Consider the following 20,205-nt stretch of genomic DNA (forward strand, 5'->3'; position numbering starts at 1 on the left):
GCCCATGGGCACAGTCTGCTGAGTTGTGCTCTAAAGGGAAGGCTGCCTCGACCTCACATTCTTGCACTCTAGAGCCAACAGGCTGCAACATCTTCATAACTGAGCCTGGCTCCCTACACATTCCCCTCCTCCTTTCGTGCCAGCCCTCGTGAGGTCACACTGTCCATGTCACTCCTCACCTTCATCTGAAACAGCTCTCCCCTCACCGCCAGCCCCCATGCCGCTGGCTTGCCTCCTGCCTGACTCTCCATAGAGGGTGACCTTGTGAGCAGGCCCCTACACAACACCCTCTCCATTCACAGGAGACTGCTCTTGGCGGGCTCCCCTCTTGTCACGGGCTCTCCATCTGCCTCCCTGGACCTGGTAACTCTGGGCACCGCCTCCTGCCTTTTCTCTCTGCACACCCAGGCCACTGTGGCTGCTTCTAAAGCTTCAGCCTCCACTTGCACACAGGGACCTCGTTCTCCCCCAGCCCTTCCTTCACCCCTGAACCACAGAGTTCTCACCACCTGCGATCACCCGTCCGCAGCACACTCAAACCAACGCATCTACACAGAACTCAGTGGCCTCCCCAGCAGTCTGCCAGTCCCCCCTTGCTTCCTCTAGGCCTCAAAGGCATCATCCTCTTCAGGCCACAGCCTGGTGTTCTGTGACCCCACTCCCCTCCTGGACCCAGTACCTCCCCTGAATCCTGTCCATGGCGCCTCAGAATACCTCTCAATCCTGACCCCCTCTCTCCACCTGCACATCACTGCCTTCAATCTCCTGAACTCATTTCCAAGCTTCCTGTTTCTCCCTTTGCAGCGTATCTTTATTGTCTTCTGTGGCTTTCAGCATGAAATACAAACTCCTCTCCACCACCAGCATGGCCGTTCCCCCACATGGCCCTGCTGCCTCCATTTCCACACTCATCCCTATCCCTCCCCCTGCAGGAATACTCAACCAGATCCTCGGAGCTCCCTGAATTGCCCAGATACACCACATTCTTTCATGCCTCTGTGACTTAAAAAAGGGGGGCATTCCTGATGTTGAGAATTCTTGCCCTTTCTCTGCCTAGCAAAATCTTAGTCATCCAAGACCGAACTGAAATGTTACCCTTGCTGAAAAACCCTTCCCTAACCGAACCTAAATGATCCCACAGCACTTGACAGATAACCATTGTGGTTCATTAAAATATATACTGATTGCCAACTAGACACCAGGCACTGTCATATGTGCTTTCATATACACATAATCTCATTTCCTCTTCAGGCATAATTGCTTCCATCCTCATAGATGAGAAACAGAGTCCAGAAATGGCACCTGCAAAGTCCCCTCCCTCTCCCCACACCACATTCCCTCCATATGACACATCGTCCTGCCAAAGCTCCTGCTAGTACAATGATCTGCCAATATATTGCTCCTCCCACTGGCTCTTTTCCTCTTTAGACCCCAACCCAGCACATGACACATACGTGGACCTAAGCCGCAGCTCAGTAACTTTTGAATGAAAGCATGGCTTAGCCATTTGCACTGTGTCCTTTCAGAATGCCACTTACCTTCCTGTGTCTGTCGGTGTCCCGTGACTTTTCCCGTAGCCAGTCGATGGTGTGGAAGTCCTCATATGTCCCCACGTCAGGGAACGGCTCATCGAGGAAATCCATCAGGTTTCCAGAGCCACTCATCGCTCCCGCATTGACCATGCTAATTACACCTGGGCAAGAAAACCAGTCATTAAAGATGTGAGCAGGACATGCCACGGACATGACAGAAGAATAGTCCATCTACCCTATTTTCTTATATAGAAAAATTATTTCAGCACAGGCATCTGTGCTGTAATGAAATATATACACAGTCAATTCTCATCATTTGTGGAGGTTATGCTCCATAATGTCACCTCAAACACTGAATTACTGAATACTACTACTGTTCCCAAGATAATACAGGGTTAGGTTCCTGCAAAATCTTTGGTCACATTTTCATCAAACAATCAAGCTGTACCTTGTTTATGTACTCTGTTTAAAGACACTCTATTTAATAGATATTGTTGAGTTATTAACATTGACCTCACAGCCAGCAACATTATCACTCATGCCTGAACAAGGCTTCTCCATAAAACATGTCACAGCCCTCTTACGCTCAGGAACACCAGACAGCTTCCCAGCACTGCACTGCAGGGCCATTTTAAACAGCAAAATTACCAACAAAAAAAGCACAAAACTGTGAAAAACATGGCACTAAATGGAACACGAAAAGGACCCTTGTTGACAGGAGGTGAGTGGAAGCAGTAAGGCAGAGCATCGCCCTCTCAGACCTCAGCGAGGAACGGGCACTGCTGACACTTTTTGTCGCTCTACACACACACATATCTACGAACAACCTCGAAAGCTCCATGAGTATTGATCTGGGGGCTACACATACATTTTAGCCAGTAGGCAAATTTGCAAATATGGAATCTGAAAATGAGGTTCAATTATATACATTCCTAGAAAAACTTCACATTCTGCAAAAGCAAGGTGTCCATATGACAGGGCTGGAGGGGCAAATAGGGTTTAAATGAAAATAATGGTAATCAAACCAAGAATTGGTTCCCATGGGAGACAAAGTGGACCACTCAGGCAGGCAGCCTATGTGCATGTCATCATGGATATTCAAAATGTACTCCAATGGCACAGTGAAAATGCTGGCAAGACTTTAATGAGCTGGTGGGAGCCCAGGCAATCTGCAGATGGCAGAAGCCCTCTGTGTGAGTGGGGCCACCCTGGAGCTGGACAAGGGAGGTGGGACAACCTGCCACGAGCCAAGAGCCATGAGAAGCTGGTGGCACACTGCCCTGGGCAGGAAGCTCCAGGACAGATGCTCATTTTTAATGTCTTAAAATGCAGTCGAAAGGGCTCCTGCGGCCAGGGCAGTAGCACAGGTGAATGTATCTTCCTTTCCTGTCCAAGATAATAATTCCACTCCCACTATTCCAGCTCCCCTCACCTGGAAAACAATCGCGAGTGAACCAACATCATCTCCCATATTCTCCCACCATCAGAGCCTGATCTATAGATTGCACAGGAGCTCATTTCAGCTGCAGAAAATGCTTTGCAGTGGGACCAAGGCTCATCACCAGTTAGCAGAGAAAAGAATACACTCTTACAGAGACAAGAGGTTGGAATATGCACTAAATAAGAATTACTTTGGCAAAGAGCATGGAAATTTGAATTATAGGATGAGGACCACAAAAGTGCTGGAATAGATGGTTAAACATTTGAAGGGTGGTTATAAAAACATTTGAGTACAGGCTTCTCTCATGTATTTATATATCTGGAGGACTCAACCACGACCCGATGAAACTGCATTTTAATCAAATTGAAGAGTCACTATGGGCAAAGCAGGGTAATCACCTTACAAGCAATAAAGTGGTCACAGTGATTGATTTATTGATCATCAATGCAACTCGGCTGCTTTAAAACTTTAAAAGTTTGAGGTTTGAGCCATGCCAAGTTGAAAACAATACCCCCTGATGAGTGCCCAGGGAAGAATCACATTGCATAAGTCAGTAGCAACCAATGATATTAGGAAGAGAGTAAAATTAGAAAGCAAAGATTTCACTCTCATTTATACACAAACAAGATGAAAATAACCTCCTAATATATGTGGTATGGTAAAGAAAATCTCTGATGGGAAAAACAAGACGACAGGCTGTTGACCCTCCAAGAGAGTGCTTGTCAGAAAAACCCAGCCAGCAGATAGAATCACAGGGACTTGGACAGTCTATTCAAAAGGAGTTGATGCTACCTAAAATTTAACTACATCTCTAGTCAAACAACTACTTCAGGCAATAACACCTGAAACAAAAAGTCACTGTAGAGAACAATCATATCTTTAAACTTTGACGGAACATGTAGTGGTCCTGAGGAAAATAACAGGCTCTGATCTGCAGAGCCTCAGAGGACTTCCCTGGGGACTCAGAAAGAGGTGGTGGTGTCTATTGTGAGGTTGGGGTTAAAAGATCATCTAGGGGCCAGGCACAGTGGCTGGCACCTGTAATCCCAGCACTTTGGGAGGCCGAGGCAGGTGGATCACCTGAGGTCAGGAGTTCAAGACCAGCCTGGCCAACATGGTGAAACCCTGTCTCCACTAAAAATACAAAAATTAGCCAGGCGTGGTGGCAGGTGCCTGTAGTCCCAGCTACTCAGCAGGCTGAGGCAGGAGAATCACTCGAACCTGGGAGGTGGAGGTTACAGTGAGCCAAGATTACACCACCACACTCCAGCATGGGCGACAGAGCAAGACTCCATCTCAAAGGGAAAAAAAAGAAATCATCTAGGTCCAGCCGACCACAGTCCAGCCAAGATCAGCCAACTTCGGCCCAATCCAACCATGCAGCCAACCTGTAGATTTGTGAAAATAGTGAATGGTTGTTGTTTTAAGCCACTGAGTCCTTTGAAGGAGTTGTTAATCAGCAGCATGATAATAATGGGTTAATAGGTAGAATGAACTTGAGCTCTGAGGGAGAGAAAGGAAGACAGGTCAGTTTAGCTGGGGCAATGCAGACCAACTCTGGGGAGGACTGGAGCAGCCATAGATGACAGTACCAATAGTGAGAGGGTGGAGTAGAATTTGCCCCAGTTCAGGCTGGAGGTATCCTGCTTGACAAGAGAACATCTCTCCTACACAACCATTATTTCCCTCCAAAGGGACTGTGGAAGGAATGCAGGACACCTATATCTTGTAACCAATGCCTAAAGGCAAGAAAGTGTCAGTAGGTTTGGTCTCCAAGCATGAAGACCCCAAGAAGTCAGGCTCAAGTTCTTCAACAGCAGATCCTGTCCAGTAAAACTCACTTCACTCAGGACTCAACGAAGACAAGCATGTATTAATACAATAGTATTAATGATGTCACTTACAGCTCTGATGTTAAAAGCGACTCTGCATGGGTCAGCTCGCCCTCAGAACAGGGATCTTTAACACTCAAAGGAAACCTGGACTTTTTATGGTGGGTGTTAGCAATAATACAACAGGTTCTAGAAGATGAAAGAAAGCAGAAAATCACCCAGATCTAGATCTAGAAGGACAGATTCTAAGTAGAATCAAGGCTTGGCTGAATATAAAAATGCCACCCTAGGTGAATCATGGTTATCCATGTTTGACCAAAAATGTCAGGCAGAAACCCGTATCTTTGAATGTGATTTTTCTCTTCTACCCTGAACCTTCTTGTCTGCCTTGAAAGCTCCTATTCACATTGCAGAACCCTGTTTTGTTTCACCCTATCCGTGGAACTTGCATTAATTTCCCCAGACATAGTTGGAGCATCCTCTTTAGCCATCCCAAAGGATTCTTTCTTTTCTTTCTCTTTTCTTTTCTTTTCTTTTCTTTCTTCCTTCTTTCCTTCCTTCTTTCTTTCTTTTTTTTTTTTCAGGGTCTCACTCTGTCACCAAGGCTAGAGTGCAGTGGCACAATCACAGCTCAACACAGCCTCAACTTCCCAGACTCAAGCCATCCTCCTGCCTCAGCCTCTTGAGTAGATGGGACCACAGATGCATGCCACTACACCAGCTAATTTTTTTATTATTTGTAGAGACAGGGTCTCGCTATGTTGCTCAGGCTGGTCTCAAACTCCTGGGCTCAAACAATCTTCCTACCTCAACCTCCCAAAATGCTGGGATTACAGGTGTGAGCCAATGCACGCAGCCCATCATATCTTTATCTGTCCTGGTACTGGGGTCTCATTGGACTCAGCAAGACCATCCTCACCCAGGGTCTTTCACAAGGTCTTAGTCAGACAGGGGTTGGGGCTGGCATCATCTGAAGGCTTGTTCACTCACACATCTGGTGCCTGGGCCAAGAGACTCAACAGCTGGAGATTAAAACAGCTGGGGTTCCCAGGCCTCTCTTTCCATGTGGCATCCCCATGTGGTCTCTTCCAGCTGTGACTTTGGATGGCAGTATTTCCTTTCTTTTCTTTTCTTTCTTTCTTTCTTTATTTTTTATTTTTTGAGATGGAGTTTCACTCTTGTTGCCCAGGCTGGAGTGCAACGGCGTGATCTCGGCTCACTGCAACCTCTGCCTCCCGGGTTCAAGTTATTCTCCTGCCTCAGTCTCCCAAGTAGCTGGGATTACAGGCATGCGCCACCCCGCCCAGCTAATTTTGTATTTTTAGTAGAGACGGGGTTTTCCATGTTGGTCAGGCTGGTCTCGAACTCCTGACCTCAGGTGATCCGCCCGCCTTGGCCTCCCAAAGTGCTGTGATTACAGGCGTGAGCCATTGTGCCCGGCCGGGTGGCAGTATTTCTTATCCTGAGGCTCTGGGCCCCAAAGCAAGTGTGTTAAGAGAGAGAGACCATGCAGAAGCGGTATCACCTTGCCTGGCCCAGCCTCAGAAGTCAGGTACCATCCCTTTTGTCACTTGCTCTTCATTGAGGCAGTCACAAAATCCCACCCAGGTTCAAGGGGAGAGGAAGTAGACTCCACCTCTTGATGGGGAAATGGCAAAGTTCCAGATGAGCATTCAGAAATCAGAGGTATTATTGTGGCTACTTTTTAAAAACACACAACCAACCACCCAACTTACAAAACTTCTTGACAAATACAGAAAAGTATCAAGAAAAAAATAAGGATTACCCGTCATCATGCCCTTGATAACTGTTGGGATGTTTTCTTCGTAGATTTATTTTAAAACAAAATGGCAGTATGAGATACTTGGATCTTCCGTATTTTACTTTGTCCCTCTATATTCAGATGTTCATCACAAGAGAGGCAGCATCACATGCATACTGGTTAAAACACAGACTCCAGAATGGCACTGTGTGGGTTCAGATATCACATCTGCCGCTTACTACCCGTGTGACCTTAAGCAAGTTGCTGGACCTTTCTTACTGTGCCTCAGTCTCCCTCATCTATGAAGTAGGAATTGCAGCACTACCTGCCTCAGGGTGCTGTCAAGAAGACGGAATGAGCTGACATTTGTAAAGCAATTTGTGCCTGGCATGTGGTTAGTGCTTCATAAATGTTTGTTAAAATGAAAATCATGTTTAATGGAAACATCCCTTCCTTACCCCCCTGCATGTCACCTCATTTCTGAAGTTGATCTGCTCACTCCTCTGCTGTCTGTAGCTGAGAGAGGGGACCCGATGGACTCCAGTTCTGCTCAGGGAGATTGTGGTGGTCCAACTGAGTTTCTGGGGGACTTTCTGTGGGCTTCCACTTACCAAGAATCAGTGAGGCCATTAAAACATGAATCTATGTCTGACATTTGAAATACCTTTTCCTAAAACCTCCTCAAAGCATTTATTTTGAGGAGACTGTTTAGACTGTTTTCTTTCAAATCTGAAATACCTCTATTAAAAGCGGCAAGACCACTAACCAAAAGACTTGTATGACTCCCAAGTCTGGGTGTGTGACCACAGCTGACCCTCACTGCCCCTCTCTTGAAAGCCAGGACCCTGGGATGCTCCCTCCCCTGCCCCTTCACCCCAGTACGTGGCACAGGGAATGAAACTTAGCACCAGCCCCTTTCGCCCTTGCAGGGACAAGCAAACATTTTGTCATTAATTAAAACTATTTGTCTCTGCCACAGATAATGTTTAGGCCTGGGACTTTACAGAAAGTTCAGAGTTATCTTCACTGCCAGCTGTGATTATCCGTCATTACAGAGCAGAAAATCCTAAGAAATACACTCTTCAGTGTCAGCAAAATGAAAACTCCGGTGGTCATCTCACACCCTCAAAAGGGATCCTCTCAAAAGTTATCACAATATTTGCAACCATCATGGCCCTTAACACCTAGAAGTGGGGACCAAGAAGTTCAATTCAGAAGAGATTAAGAACTATATATAAAAAGCAACCTACAGGTAAGCAGTGAAGTCTTTTTTTAATTTGTTTTGTTTTGTTTTGTTTTTGTTGTTTTTTGTTTGTGTGTTTGTTTTTTACTGCTCCATTTCTTTGGCTGTGAAGCAATGAAGTCTTGGAGGAAAAAGCAAGGAGTGGAGAGCCCAGGCTCAGCTATGAAAATGGGCCCCAGTGGCTACTAAAAAGATTCCCATTCCTCTCCCATCAGACCAAAGGAAAATAGACATCAGGAAAATGGGGGTGAAGTCAGGTATAATCACAGGAAAAGTCCAGGAAGCAAATTATCTAGGATATTTTAGTTTACCCTGTTTTCCTGAGAACTGCAGTTTTAGTAAACAAAAGTAGTAAAATTAACATGCCCATGGCAACTACATTCTAGAAACTGCTCTGTGCTACTCAACTGGCTTGGATCTCGGGGAAGGGTCTGGATTACCTGGAGGAAGTCAGGCATTCCCCCTGTCTGTCAACTTTCAAGATATCTGCATTGGGAGGAGTAGCAGGAAGAATGGATGAGGTGCCTGTTACCTTGAGACCTTTTCCTACTGACGTGTACAGATACACACAGGTCTGTAGCAGCAATCTCTTACAGCATTTTTTTTTCTTACAGCATTTTTAAAGAGGTAATTCACATACCATAAAATGTACTCTTTTAAAGTGTACAATTCAGTGGTTTTCAGGAAATTCACAAGGCTATCCAATCATCACCACTATCCAATTCCAGAACATTTTCATCCCCCTAAAAGTGACCCCCTACCCATTAGCAATCACTTCCTTCTCCCAGCCTAGGTAGCCACTAATGTACTTTCCATCCTATGGGTTTGCCTATTCTGGACACTTCATATAAGTGGAATCATGCAGTATGTAGCCTCTTGCATCTGGCTTCTTCCACCAAGCATAATGCTTTCAAGGTTCATCCAGGCTGTGGTGCGTATCAGTGCTTCACCCCTTTTTATTTATTGCTGAATAAGATTCCATTGTGTGGCTGTATCACATTTTGTTTATCCACTCATCAGCTGACGGCCATTTGGGTTGTTTCTACTTTTGGGCTATTATGAGTAAGGCTGTTAGGAACATCTGTGTACAAGTCTTTGCATGGACATATGTTTTCATTTCTCTTGGGTATATGCCCAGGAGTGGATTGCTAGGTCAGATGGGAACTCTGTTTAACCTTCTGAGGAGCTGCCAGACTGAAATCACTTTTCTTGAGTAAGCTTTTTATTGAAGTAAACATCTATTCGTAAAATGCAAAAATCATAAATGAACAACTCCACACATTTTCACAAAGAGAACTCACCCATGTATGGAGTGCTCAGATCAAGGGACGAAACATGACCAGCCCCTAGACACCACTTCAAGCCCCCGCTAGTCCCTGACCCACCCCTAAGGGTAACCACTATCCCGACCCTCACACTATAGAATACTGTAGAATATTGTTGCCTGCTTCTGAAATTTTGTTGTTGTTGTTGTTGTTGTTGTTGTTGTTGTTGAGACGGAGTCTCGCTCTGTCGCCCAGGCTGGAGCGCAGTGGCCGGATCTCAGCTCACTGCAAGCTCCGCCTCCCGGGTTTACACCATTCTCCTGCCTCAGCCTCCCGAGTAGCTGGGACTACAGGCGCCCGCCACCTCGCCCGGCTAGTTTTTTTTTTTTTGTATTTTTTAGTAGAGACGGGGTTTCACCATGTTAGCCAGGATGGTCTCGATCTCCTGACCTCGTGATCCGCCCGTCTCGGCCTCCCAAAGTGCTGGGATTACAGGCTTGAGCCACCGCGCCCGGCGCTTCTGAACTTTAAAGAAATGAAATCTTTTTTTCCAGCTTCTTTCATTCTATATTATGTTGCAAGATCTACCCATGTTGTTCAGTGTAACTATCTGTTCATTGTCTTCGCCCTGTAACAGGGGCCACCAAACTTTTTCTGTTAAGGGCCAGAGAGTAAATATTTGAAGCTTTCAGGGCCATGTAGTCTCTGTTGAGACTACTCACCTCCACCGTTGTCATTGGAAAGCAGCCAGAGACCATAGACACATTAATGCCTGGTGCTATGTTTCAATAAAACTTTATTCACAGACACTGAAATATGAATTCTATATCATCTTCGTGTGTTGCAAAATTTTTTTTTTTTTTTGGCTTTTTCTCAACCATATAAAAATGCAAAAACCATTCTTAGCTCATAAGCTGTTCGAAAGCAGGCGGTTAGCTGGAGTTGGCCCACAGGATCACGAACTTGGCCGACTCCTGTTCCACAGTATTTGACTGAGGAATCAGCCCCAATGTAGTTATCCATTCTACTGCGGCTGACACCTGGCTGATTTCCCATTTGGAGCCATTACGCTTCGTGCTGCCATCAGTATTTACACCGCCCAAAAAACAATGTGGTTGAAGCCTTTCCACCTGTTCCCTCTGTCCTCTGCCCGGCAGTGGCCAGGTGCCACAGAACCTGCCAATGTTTATGCCGGTATTCCCCTCCCAAATCAGACCATGTCAGATTATTTGCCAGCTTGCTCTATTACCTAATCCCCAGATGACTTGGACAGATGGAACGGAAAGTCATAACTCAGATTAAAAGATTAAAAGTCTCCAACCAGCAAGGAAGGCCACCCTAGAGGCAAGTCCCGGCAGGGTCCCCTGCCAGCGTGGGCAGGGTAGAAACTGCTACTAAAACCACCTCTGGCTCCCATGAGCCTCTCCCACAAGCTGTTCCTGCCCCTTGCTCCTTCCTGTTTCCTCATAGTAACTTAACTGATAGGGGTTTGCAAATCTTTCCCAGAAAGGGCCAGATGGGAAATCTTTTCAGCTTTGCGGGCCATATAGTCTCCATTGCAATTACTGGACTGTGCCATTGTAGAGCAGAGCAGCCACAGACAATATGGAAATGAAGGGATGTGGTTGCCTGCCGATAACACTTTATTTACAAAAACAGGAACGGGCTGGATCTGGCCTGCAGGCTGTACTTTGCCGGCCCCTGCTTTGCACCATGGGTGTTTACTGGGCATCTGCTACCTGCCAGGCTGCTGAGTCACCAGAGCTACCAGCACATTTGCGGCCCTCACCTCCCAACAAAACCCAGCAAATAAATCATTGTGACCCATGGGGACAAGTAAAATATAAAGATAAGTGTACACAGTCATTCCCCTTAGGATTATTTAAGGGAAGGAATGAGTTTCCAGAAACCCAACAATGCAACTAAAGGATGTCACTGTCAACATCTCAACCTTAAAGCTTTGGGAAAATAAAAATGAGTTCCTATTAGACACATACACACACACACACACACACACACACACACACACACACGGGGTGGGGGCAGGGAGAAAGAGAGAGGGGTTTCTGTGAGATCCTACAATCAGAAAAGTTTCTCCAAGTAATTAGTGATCTGAACGCTTCAAGATTCCAGGTGCCTTGGCTCATGAATAAAAATATGATCATACCATAGCACTAACAAAATGTTCAAGATCATCACAATTACCTGTAGTGTTCACATGACACCATGAAAAGCATAGAACACAAGAGAAATTCTAGAACACACAGCCAGAGGAGAAGGCCCAAGAACATCAAGTTCAGAGACAGGCCATGGTCAGATGGCAGCTAAAAATAAACATCTCGAAATCTTCATTTCTTACAGATTTTCCAGGAGCTCCAAGGACTCATCACGAGCAGCCTTTACCGAGTTGCTTTTCTTCCAACCTTGTGGATTACGAGAGGTGCTGGGCTCAGTGGCTGCTGGCTGCTGGCTGCCAGCTCCTTGGTCCTGGGGGCCCCTAGTCTCAGAGGGGATTTCACTGCAGCCCAAGATGACTGCTGGTTCAGCTCCTGCTGGTCCAACAAGCCTGTGTGAGGAATGTTTCCCCCTTTTTCCATCTCCTCCAACCTGTAACTCCTACCTCGTCAGAAAGAGAAGGCAGTACAACTCTCCCAAGCCTACCAGTCCTCACCTGCCATCCTCCCCGTGGCCTTCAGACCCTTAGCTGGAGCTCCTACCCAGGTCACCGCAACCTCCTAACTGCCTAGCCCACCGCTCCAGCTCTGCCCAAGTAATGCCAAGGTAATTCGCTCTCTGACCCATAGCCGTTCCTCTGTCACCTTCAATGGCTTCTCATCTACCTACCCTTTGACTCAAGCACTTCCCAAGGTATGCTTGCAATGAGTAACTCTTAAACACAGAATACAGAGCAAAAGAATCCGGATGCATCCAAATACGCTGTGTGATCCCGTTTACATCATGTTCAAAAACGGGCAGAAGCAAATTACAAAGCTCAGGAACCAGAATTCATTGGTAAATCTACAAAGAAAAGTAGAAATGTAAACACAATAGAAGTCAGGAGAGTATTTTGAGGGGCAGGGAGGAGAGGGGACTAGGCAGGGGACAAAAGATGACAGCAGCAACAGTCTTTCCTGACTTGAGCAGAGGCATGATGACACGGTGTTCCTTTTACAATTTGTTCAGCTATATGGCAGTGTAGGGCAGCCTGGAGGGTAGGAAGAACTCAAGGGGTTGACAGAAAGGAAGGGCTGACAGCAGGGCACAGGGTGGGGGGAATTAGGGAGCAACTGGGCTCCGCAGGTTGCCATGGGTGTCACCAGCCCTGCTGAGCTGCAGTCTGCTCACCTGTAAAATGGGCTAACAAGACCACCCTCCTAGGATGGTCCTGAAGATTGTTTATAAAATGCCTGCCCTGGAACAGGGCCCAGCTGTTCATTGCCACACAACAGATATTTGCTAAATGAGCTTGTTATTGGGTGAAAGCTCAGCGGAGGACTTGGGTCCGTAAAGGGGTGCTAGAGTGGTCCAAAGTAGCCATTTGTGCCTCCCTCAGAACTCGTCCAGTCTTCTTCAATTGCTAACAAAGCTGGCCCCTGGTCCCGGTTGTAGCACACAACCCAATGTGGCCAATGACAGTGCTCCAACTACCAGGCACAATGACTGGCTATGGGGATGAGCATGGGACCCATGCAGGGCAGCACAAATGGACGAGGAGGAGAAAGGAAGTCTCTCTTTCCAGGGCAGTGGCTAACTTGGAGCCACCAACCCTACCAAGGGTCTATGGTGGGAGGGAATGAGGCCAGAGGCAGACACCAAAGTGTCCCCTGGAGACCATTCTTCCCCCAGGGAACGCTTGACAATGCCTGGAGACATTCTTGGTTGTCACCTCTGGGGAGGGGGATTGCTATGGCATGAAGTGGGTAGAGGCCAGAGATGCTGCTCAATGTCCTAAATGCACAGGACAGTCCCCACAGAGAAGAATGATCTAGCCCCAAATGACCACAGTGGCAGGTTGAGACAGCTAGAGAACAAACAAGCCAGAGACCCAGACAGACGCCTTCCAGTTCCTGAGCTCAGGCTCCCTACACTCCAGCAGATTGCCTGGGTTTCTTTCCCAGCTTACGTCACCTAGACCAGCGCTTCTCATATGACAATGCACATGCGCATCCCCTGGGCTTCTGGTTAAACTGCAGGTGCTGATTCAGCAGGTCTGGGGCAAGGCTGAGGCTCGAATTTCTCACAAGCTCCCGCCCCCGCAGAGGCACTTTGGAGAATGGCGAGGAGGTAACAAAGAAAGAAAAGAGACTGGGCTGACTTCAGAAATCGGGGAGCCAGGAGCAGAGGACAGAGAAAGAGCCACAGAGGGAGGAGATTAAGCAGTCACGTGCCTGGGAGGCTGGGGAAGAAGAATTCCAGAAAGGTACTGCCAGGGAGCCCCACGATTCCCAGCCCAGGGTGCGCAGCAAAACCACGCGGGAGCATTCAGAAAGCCCAGGGAGCAGCACCCGCCCAGAGTCATTAAACCGGGGTCCCTGGGGCAGCGCCCTGGCATCAGCATTTTTAAAAGCTCCCCAGGTGCTGCCAACGTGCGGCCTCGGATGAGATCTGACTCCGGCCTGGAAGAGCCTTAGGGTCTTATTAAAGGGCAGATTCTGATCCTGGAGAGCTGGGGTGTGGCCCAAGACTGCATTTGAGACTCCGAATTTCTAAGGCACTCCCAAGCGATGCCTGAGACCACCACATGAGGCTCTAGGAAGATTGGTTTCATCTGGCGGCTGGCAGGGTCTTGGAGATGTCTGAGAAGGGAGGGGAAGAGGGCAGTCTTGCAGTTAGTTGCCTTTGAAGAATGTAGCCAGGCTGCAAGGCCTGCATTACCGTGATCATCATCAGACTGTGTCATTTCACTCCTTCCTGCTCCAGCTTCAAAGCTTCCCCACAAGCGCCTCCTCCGGGGGCGGCCAGGCCAGCCAGTCTCCTGCTCCTCAAATAACATACACATGCTTAAGAAATGCAATCCAACGCAAATAGCCATCTTCAAATTATACAACAGAGCACTGTTCTCTTAATTTACTGTGTGGAAGGAGGGAAAAAATGTTCTGGCATGAATGTTTGAGGCTATAGCAAACATTTGTTTATCTGCCTATTCACGCTGCTCAGAACTGAAAGATTAGAAATGGAAGTTTAAAATACAGCAAATGTACCAGGATTTTCTGCCCCCACAATGCTCACATACACACACACACACACACACGCACACATACTCTTTCTCTCTCTCTCACACACACACATACTCTCTCTCTCTCACACACACACACACACACACACACTTTCCCATTCCTCCAATGAGCAGACACAGGAAGGAGACATCTACCTAAGAAGGTTAGAGGGAAGCCTTGACCTCTTCATTCAGTTACAATAGTGCCACACGACCAGGCACGTGAACTACCCTATACACATGGCTCTGTTGTCCCCATCCAATTTCTAGAATAACTACTGTATCTGATGCTGCCAGCACCCCACTCATATCACTCAAAACCTTCCAGTAAGCTCTAGCTAATTTCTTTTTTTTTTTTTTTTTTTTTTGAGACGGAGTCTCGCTCTGTCGCCCAGGCTGGAGTGCAGTGGCGTGATCTCGGCTCACTGCAAGCTCCGCCTCCCGGGTTTATGCCATTCTCCTGCCTCAGCCTCCTGAGTAGCTGGGACTACAGGCGCCCGCCACCACGCCCAGCTAGTTTTTTGTATTTTTAGTAGAGACGGGGTTTCACCGTGGTCTCGATCTCCTGACCTTGTGATCCGCCCGCCTCAGCCTCCCAAAGTGCTGGGATTACAGGCGTGAGCCACCGCGCCCGGCCAGCTCTAGCTAATTTCTAACCATATCGCTTAGTCTGAGGTCACTGTCATTGTTTTGAGACCCACAGAAGGTGGCTCTGCTCACGTGGCATGCCTGAAGTGCATTATTGGGAGTAGGTATTAATCGATGACTCTCAAGAACTGACTCTCGAGGGAAAAGGCTTGTGGGGCAAAGTCTGGAGAAAAGCAGACATCTTCAAATGTTCCACTCCCTTGTCCCTTAAATGAGATTATTTCAAGGCATGTGCTTTGTACCTGTGCAGAAAACACGTAATATAGCAGACCTGAGACTGCTTTCCTTAGGAAGTCCTGTTTGCAAGGTTGGCCCTTGGCTGGCATCTGGGAATTTGTATTTTGGGAGGGTTCCCACCATCCCAGAGCTGGTAAGAGTGGCTCACTGTGCCTAAATTCTTTGTCCAAATACTGTGATCTATGCTGAATGCCTGCTTTCTCTCTAGGAGTTTGGAATTTTGATGTGTGCTAGGCAGAGGATGCCTATTTGAGCAGCCCCCAATAAAAATCCCAGGCGCTGAGTCTCTAAGGAGCTTCCCTGGTGGACATTTCACACATGTTGTCTCAACTCACCATGGGCAGGAGTAGGCATGTTCTGTGTGACTCCGCTGAGAGAGGACTCTTGGAGGCACGTGCCTGCTTTTCTCCAGACTTTGCCCCATAAGCCTTTTTCCCTTTGTTGATTTTTCTCTGTGTCCTCTCGCTGTACTAAATCATAGCCATGCATATGACATGTGTCAAGCTTTATGAGCCCTCCTAGGAAATCACCGGACCACCCAGCGGTGATCTTAGGGGCCCATGACACAGCGAGCACCATTTCCTAGAGTTTCCAAGTGTGGAATTAAGCTCCAGTCGTCCATTGGGTGACATTAACAGCCCAGCCCTAATGGCTGCCTTCCTTTCCTAGTCTCACTTCCCCACTCCCCTCCCAAGTCAACTTGTACCAGAAACCTCATTTCAGGTTCCACTTCTGCAAGGACCCAAACGAAAGCAGCATCACATGGCATTTTATATTTCTTCAGCCAGTTATGCCCTTGCCTGTGTAAACCCGTGTGAGTGATCTTTAACCCTCCTACACAAATGCGCAAAACCTAGGGCTAGGCAAAGAGTTATTAGAAATAACATCAAAAACTCAATCCATAAAAGACATAAAGTGGTAAGCTGTACTAGTTGGGCAAAATAAAACTTTCCCTTCATTTAAGAATTCAGGGCTGGGCACGGTGGCTCATGCCTGTAACCCCAGCACTTTGGGAGGCTGAGGTGGGTGGATTACCTATAATCAGGAGTTTGAGACCAGCCTGCCAACATGGTAAAACCCCGTCTCTACTAAAAATACAAAAATTAGCCAGTCATGGTGGTGGGCACCTGTAATCCCAGCAGCTACTCCAGAGGCTGAGGCAAGAGAATCTCTTGAACCCAGGAGGCAGAGGTTGCAGTGAGCAGAGATCACGCCACTGCACTCCAGCCTGGGTGACACAGTGAGACTCTGTCTCAAAAAAAAGAAAAAAAAAATTTCAGAAAAACTCCCTAATATACTTTATTGATTGCCGACAAAGATCAGTCCCCAACAAAAGGGTCCAAGCTGTGCTGAGGCTTCTGGCAATTAGGGGACAACATGAGCACTAAAATGGCCTGTCCTAGGCTTCCTGACAGAACCCTGGTGGTTTATCACTGTCTAAACCAATGGCTCTCCAGCTTGAACGTGCATCAGCATTACCAGGGAGGCTGGGGAAACCCGGACTGTCAGGTCCCATTCTCAGAGTTTCAAGAAGTTTCTCTGAAATAAATGTAGATACACTGACCAGAACATTCAATATAGGAAATCTTGTTTACACAAAGATTTAAGCTATTAGACTATATAATCCCATAGATAGAAGAAGCTCAACAAACCCCAAGCACACACAGAAAAAAGAAAACTACACTAAGGCACAGCATAATCGAATTGTTAAACAAGTGAAAAAGAGGGTCTCTTAAAAGCAGTGAGAGAAAAGAGACACTTTACATACAAAGAAAGTTATCAGGCTATATAGGGCTATGAGAGGAAAGAGGTACCAGTCTATGCCATAATAAGAATGAAGCTCACAAGCGTAATGTCAAGTAAAAGAAAGACACAAAGAAAAGCAGACACAAAGGGATCCGTGATTCCATCCCTATAAAGTTCCAAACAAGCAGAAGGAACCGGTAGTGTTACTCAGGATAGCAGTTACCCTTGGAAGTGGACATGAGGGTGGCTTCTGGGAGCTGGTCATGTTCCATTTCTGGATCTGGGCACTGTTACCCAGGTGTGTTCACCTTGTGACAATTCATCAAGCTGCACGCTTATGCTTTATGCACTTTTCTGCACATGGATTTCAATTAAAAGTGACCAAAGGCAATCCAAACAAGCCATCAGCTGAAATTAAATCTCACTGCTTCACTTTACAAAAGTGAGGTTTCTCATTGGCATGCTTGCAACACTTCTTTGAAGTGCCTGTGAAATACTTTCTCTTTTCAAACACCCATTGCATCCTCTCTTGCAAAAATGACCTCCCACTGAAATAAATGAGGTCAGAAGTCTGAAAGCCCTGACAAAGCAAAGGCGCTGGAGTCAGCAAATCCCCTGTGCAGCGGGCAGAGGGCATGCGCTCCACACTGCATTACAGGCTGCGGCATGTTTCTCTGGTGCTGGAGGAAAGGAGGCTGCTCGCGTCAAAAATGACCTCCTGCATCTGTGAACGCCGGGAGCCCAAAGTAACGCCCAGCCAAACCCCACTGGCATTTGGGAAATATTTTACTGAAGTCTCCAGGCTATAAAGGGATACACGGGATATACATTTTCATGAAATACAGGCCGTTGCCCATTTACTAAAAATCTATATACCCAAACTCATCCTCAATATGCCCTAAGTTATCATCAATAGACCTAAACTTTGCATGAAGCTCCTCTCCTCTCCTCTCCTCTCCAACCCAGGAATGAAAGAGAGAGAAAATACCATGAACAACTATGGAACGATCAGAGAAAACTGGAGCTTCAGAAGGGGCAAAACAAAGGCAGCTATGGCCAGAGCCTGGGGAGTTAACCCAAGGAGAGACCAGCACTGGGCCTCCCCTCCAGGAAAGCTTTGGACCCTTACCAGTCATATCAGTTATCTGATGCTGCATCACTAATTACCATTTACACTGACCATTCACACAGTTTCTATGTGTCAGGAAGTGGGGAGCAGTGTGGCTGGGTCTTTCTAGCTCAGCGTCTCTCAGGAGGTTGTGATCAAGATGTCAGGCCGGGCTGCTGTCACCTGAAAGCTGGACGGGGGCTCCCTCACATTGCAACCAACTTGCTCGCCGACATCCCCACAGGATGGCTTGAATGTCCCCATGACATGGCAGTTGGCTTTCTCCAGAGGGGGTGGTCCAAGAGAACCAGGACGGTCTCTAATGACCTAGCTTTGGAAGTCACACACTGTCGCTTCCACGGTATCCTATTGGTGACACAGGTCAGCCCTGAATGGTTCCATATGGGAGGGGACCACACATGAGCGTGAACACCCGGAGGTAGGATGGTCGAGGCCCATCTTGGAGGCTGGCTCCAATACCAAAGCTTTTCACTGCCTTATTCCACCTTGCCTGAAACCCCAGGAATTTCCATTTCATCTGTAATCATTTGAGTCCTGCTTTTAAAATGCGGACACCTTTAGGATGATGAGGCGGCCAGGACTCATTCCACCCCTTCCAGCTAACCCTCCAAACGCCAGAGGGGAGAAGACAGGAAGGCACTGACAGTGACGGGAGCCAGGTGGTGGCCCCCAGTGAGGGGTGGAGGGCCACACGACCAAGGAGGTTCAAACAGGGGGAAGCTCAGAGCAAAAGGATGCTCAGAAAGAAACTGTGCCTATTTCAAAATTCTGCCTCAAGCCAGCAGAGACACTTCCTTTTTCCTCCTCCCACTTCCTCCCCGGCCCCTGGCCCTGCCCCCAGCACTCTCTGTGTTTCTTCAACCACAGTCTGGCTTCCATAGGACTGGGCAGCTGGTGTGTGACCATGGCAGGGTTCCTATGGATCCAGGGCCATGCAGTCGTTCGTTCCACGTTGAAACCCAGCCCACGTGTTGGAAACAGGATGAGCCCAACCACATGTGGCCTCGGGTGACACAATGGCCTCAGTGTTCTCACATCCCCATCTCAGGGGCAGGAGGGCTGGGCCGTGAGGTGTTTGTGTTGCTGGTACCAAGAGCCAAGGGTTTGGAGTTTCCCCAGAGACTTCTTCCCATAATAATAGTCACAACGCCTTTGTACAGGGCTCAGTGTACCTGGCTTCATTCTAAGCACTACCCCCGTGTATGAAGTACTGCCTCCCTCAGACCCACGTTACAGATAAGTTACAAAGAAGCAAACTGCGGCACAGAGGTTAAGTCTCACACACAGTGAGGGGGCAGCTGGATCCAGCCCAGGTCCAGGGGCCTTTCTCCACAACAGCAAGCAGACCTCTGCCACCTCAGGACCCAGAGCCACGTGCCTCCATGGAGAGGGCACTGGGGGCCACGTTTCTCCTAAACCGTGTGAGAATAGCTTAATGAAAGGCCCTGGGTTGCCCTCTCACACACCCACAAAAAATGCCGCTGCACGTGTTTGCTAGGGCTGCCGTAACCAAGTGTCACAGGCTGGGTGGCTCAGATAACAGAAGAGGGTTTTCTCCCAGTTCCGGAGGCCAGAAGTCTGAGACGGAGGGATGTACGCTGCTGGTGCCTTCATTTCACCTGATGACCTCTGTAAAGGCCCTATCTCCAAATAAGGTCACATCTTGAAGTACTGAAAGTTAGGACTTCAATCTCTGAATTTGGTGGGGACACAGTTCAAGCCATCACAGCTGCTGAAGACAGTGCAGATGGGAAATCCCTCGCTCTTCTGGCACCTCCACGGCCTGGCCTTCCCTTCACCATTTTCTGACAGGTTTTCTCCACAACAACCTATCTTGTGCTTAGCCAAGGTTCACACCCCTCCATGGATAAAAAGAAAATTTCAGGAGCCACCCATGACTAGCAAGTGTGTAAAGGCTAAATGCTGGAAGGCACCCAAAACAGCATTCATGTGCTGTTCCTGGTGTCCTGGGACGCCATGGTGAAGACAGGCAGGCCACTCTGACCAACACAGGGGCTGACATTTGAGCCAATTCCCATGTTTGGGGTAAAAGGGGAGCTGGCGCATGGCGTGACTAAGCTAAGAGGAACAATCTCCCAGCTGTCATGGTGGCGGTTGGGCCTCCTATCTGCTAACCACAAAGGCCTCTTCACCC

At 47.8% G+C, this 20,205-nt stretch overlaps 1 protein-coding gene and 1 long non-coding RNA gene across 2 annotated transcripts in view; one reads left to right on the plus strand and one right to left on the minus strand.

The window, feature by feature from the left end:
- CLCN4 (chloride voltage-gated channel 4) overlaps nucleotides 1-20,205 on the minus strand; it is an 81,928-nt gene that overhangs the window by 52,678 nt on the left and 9,045 nt on the right. The window contains exon 3 of the mRNA XM_033201010.1: nucleotides 1,539-1,693. Within this exon, the coding sequence (XP_033056901.1) occupies nucleotides 1,539-1,682 (144 nt within the window). The 5' untranslated portion in view covers nucleotides 1,683-1,693. The remainder of the gene's footprint in view (nucleotides 1-1,538; nucleotides 1,694-20,205) is intronic.
- On the plus strand, nucleotides 7,544-12,008 carry LOC117077339. Its single transcript, XR_004434734.1, has 2 exons — nucleotides 7,544-7,819; nucleotides 11,437-12,008. It is a non-coding gene; the product is annotated as an uncharacterized LOC117077339 (long non-coding RNA).

Source organism: Trachypithecus francoisi, unplaced genomic scaffold (genome assembly GCF_009764315.1).
Source record: "Trachypithecus francoisi isolate TF-2019V2 unplaced genomic scaffold, Tfra_2.0 Lachesis_group6, whole genome shotgun sequence".
Lineage (NCBI taxonomy): Eukaryota > Metazoa > Chordata > Mammalia > Primates > Cercopithecidae > Trachypithecus > Trachypithecus francoisi.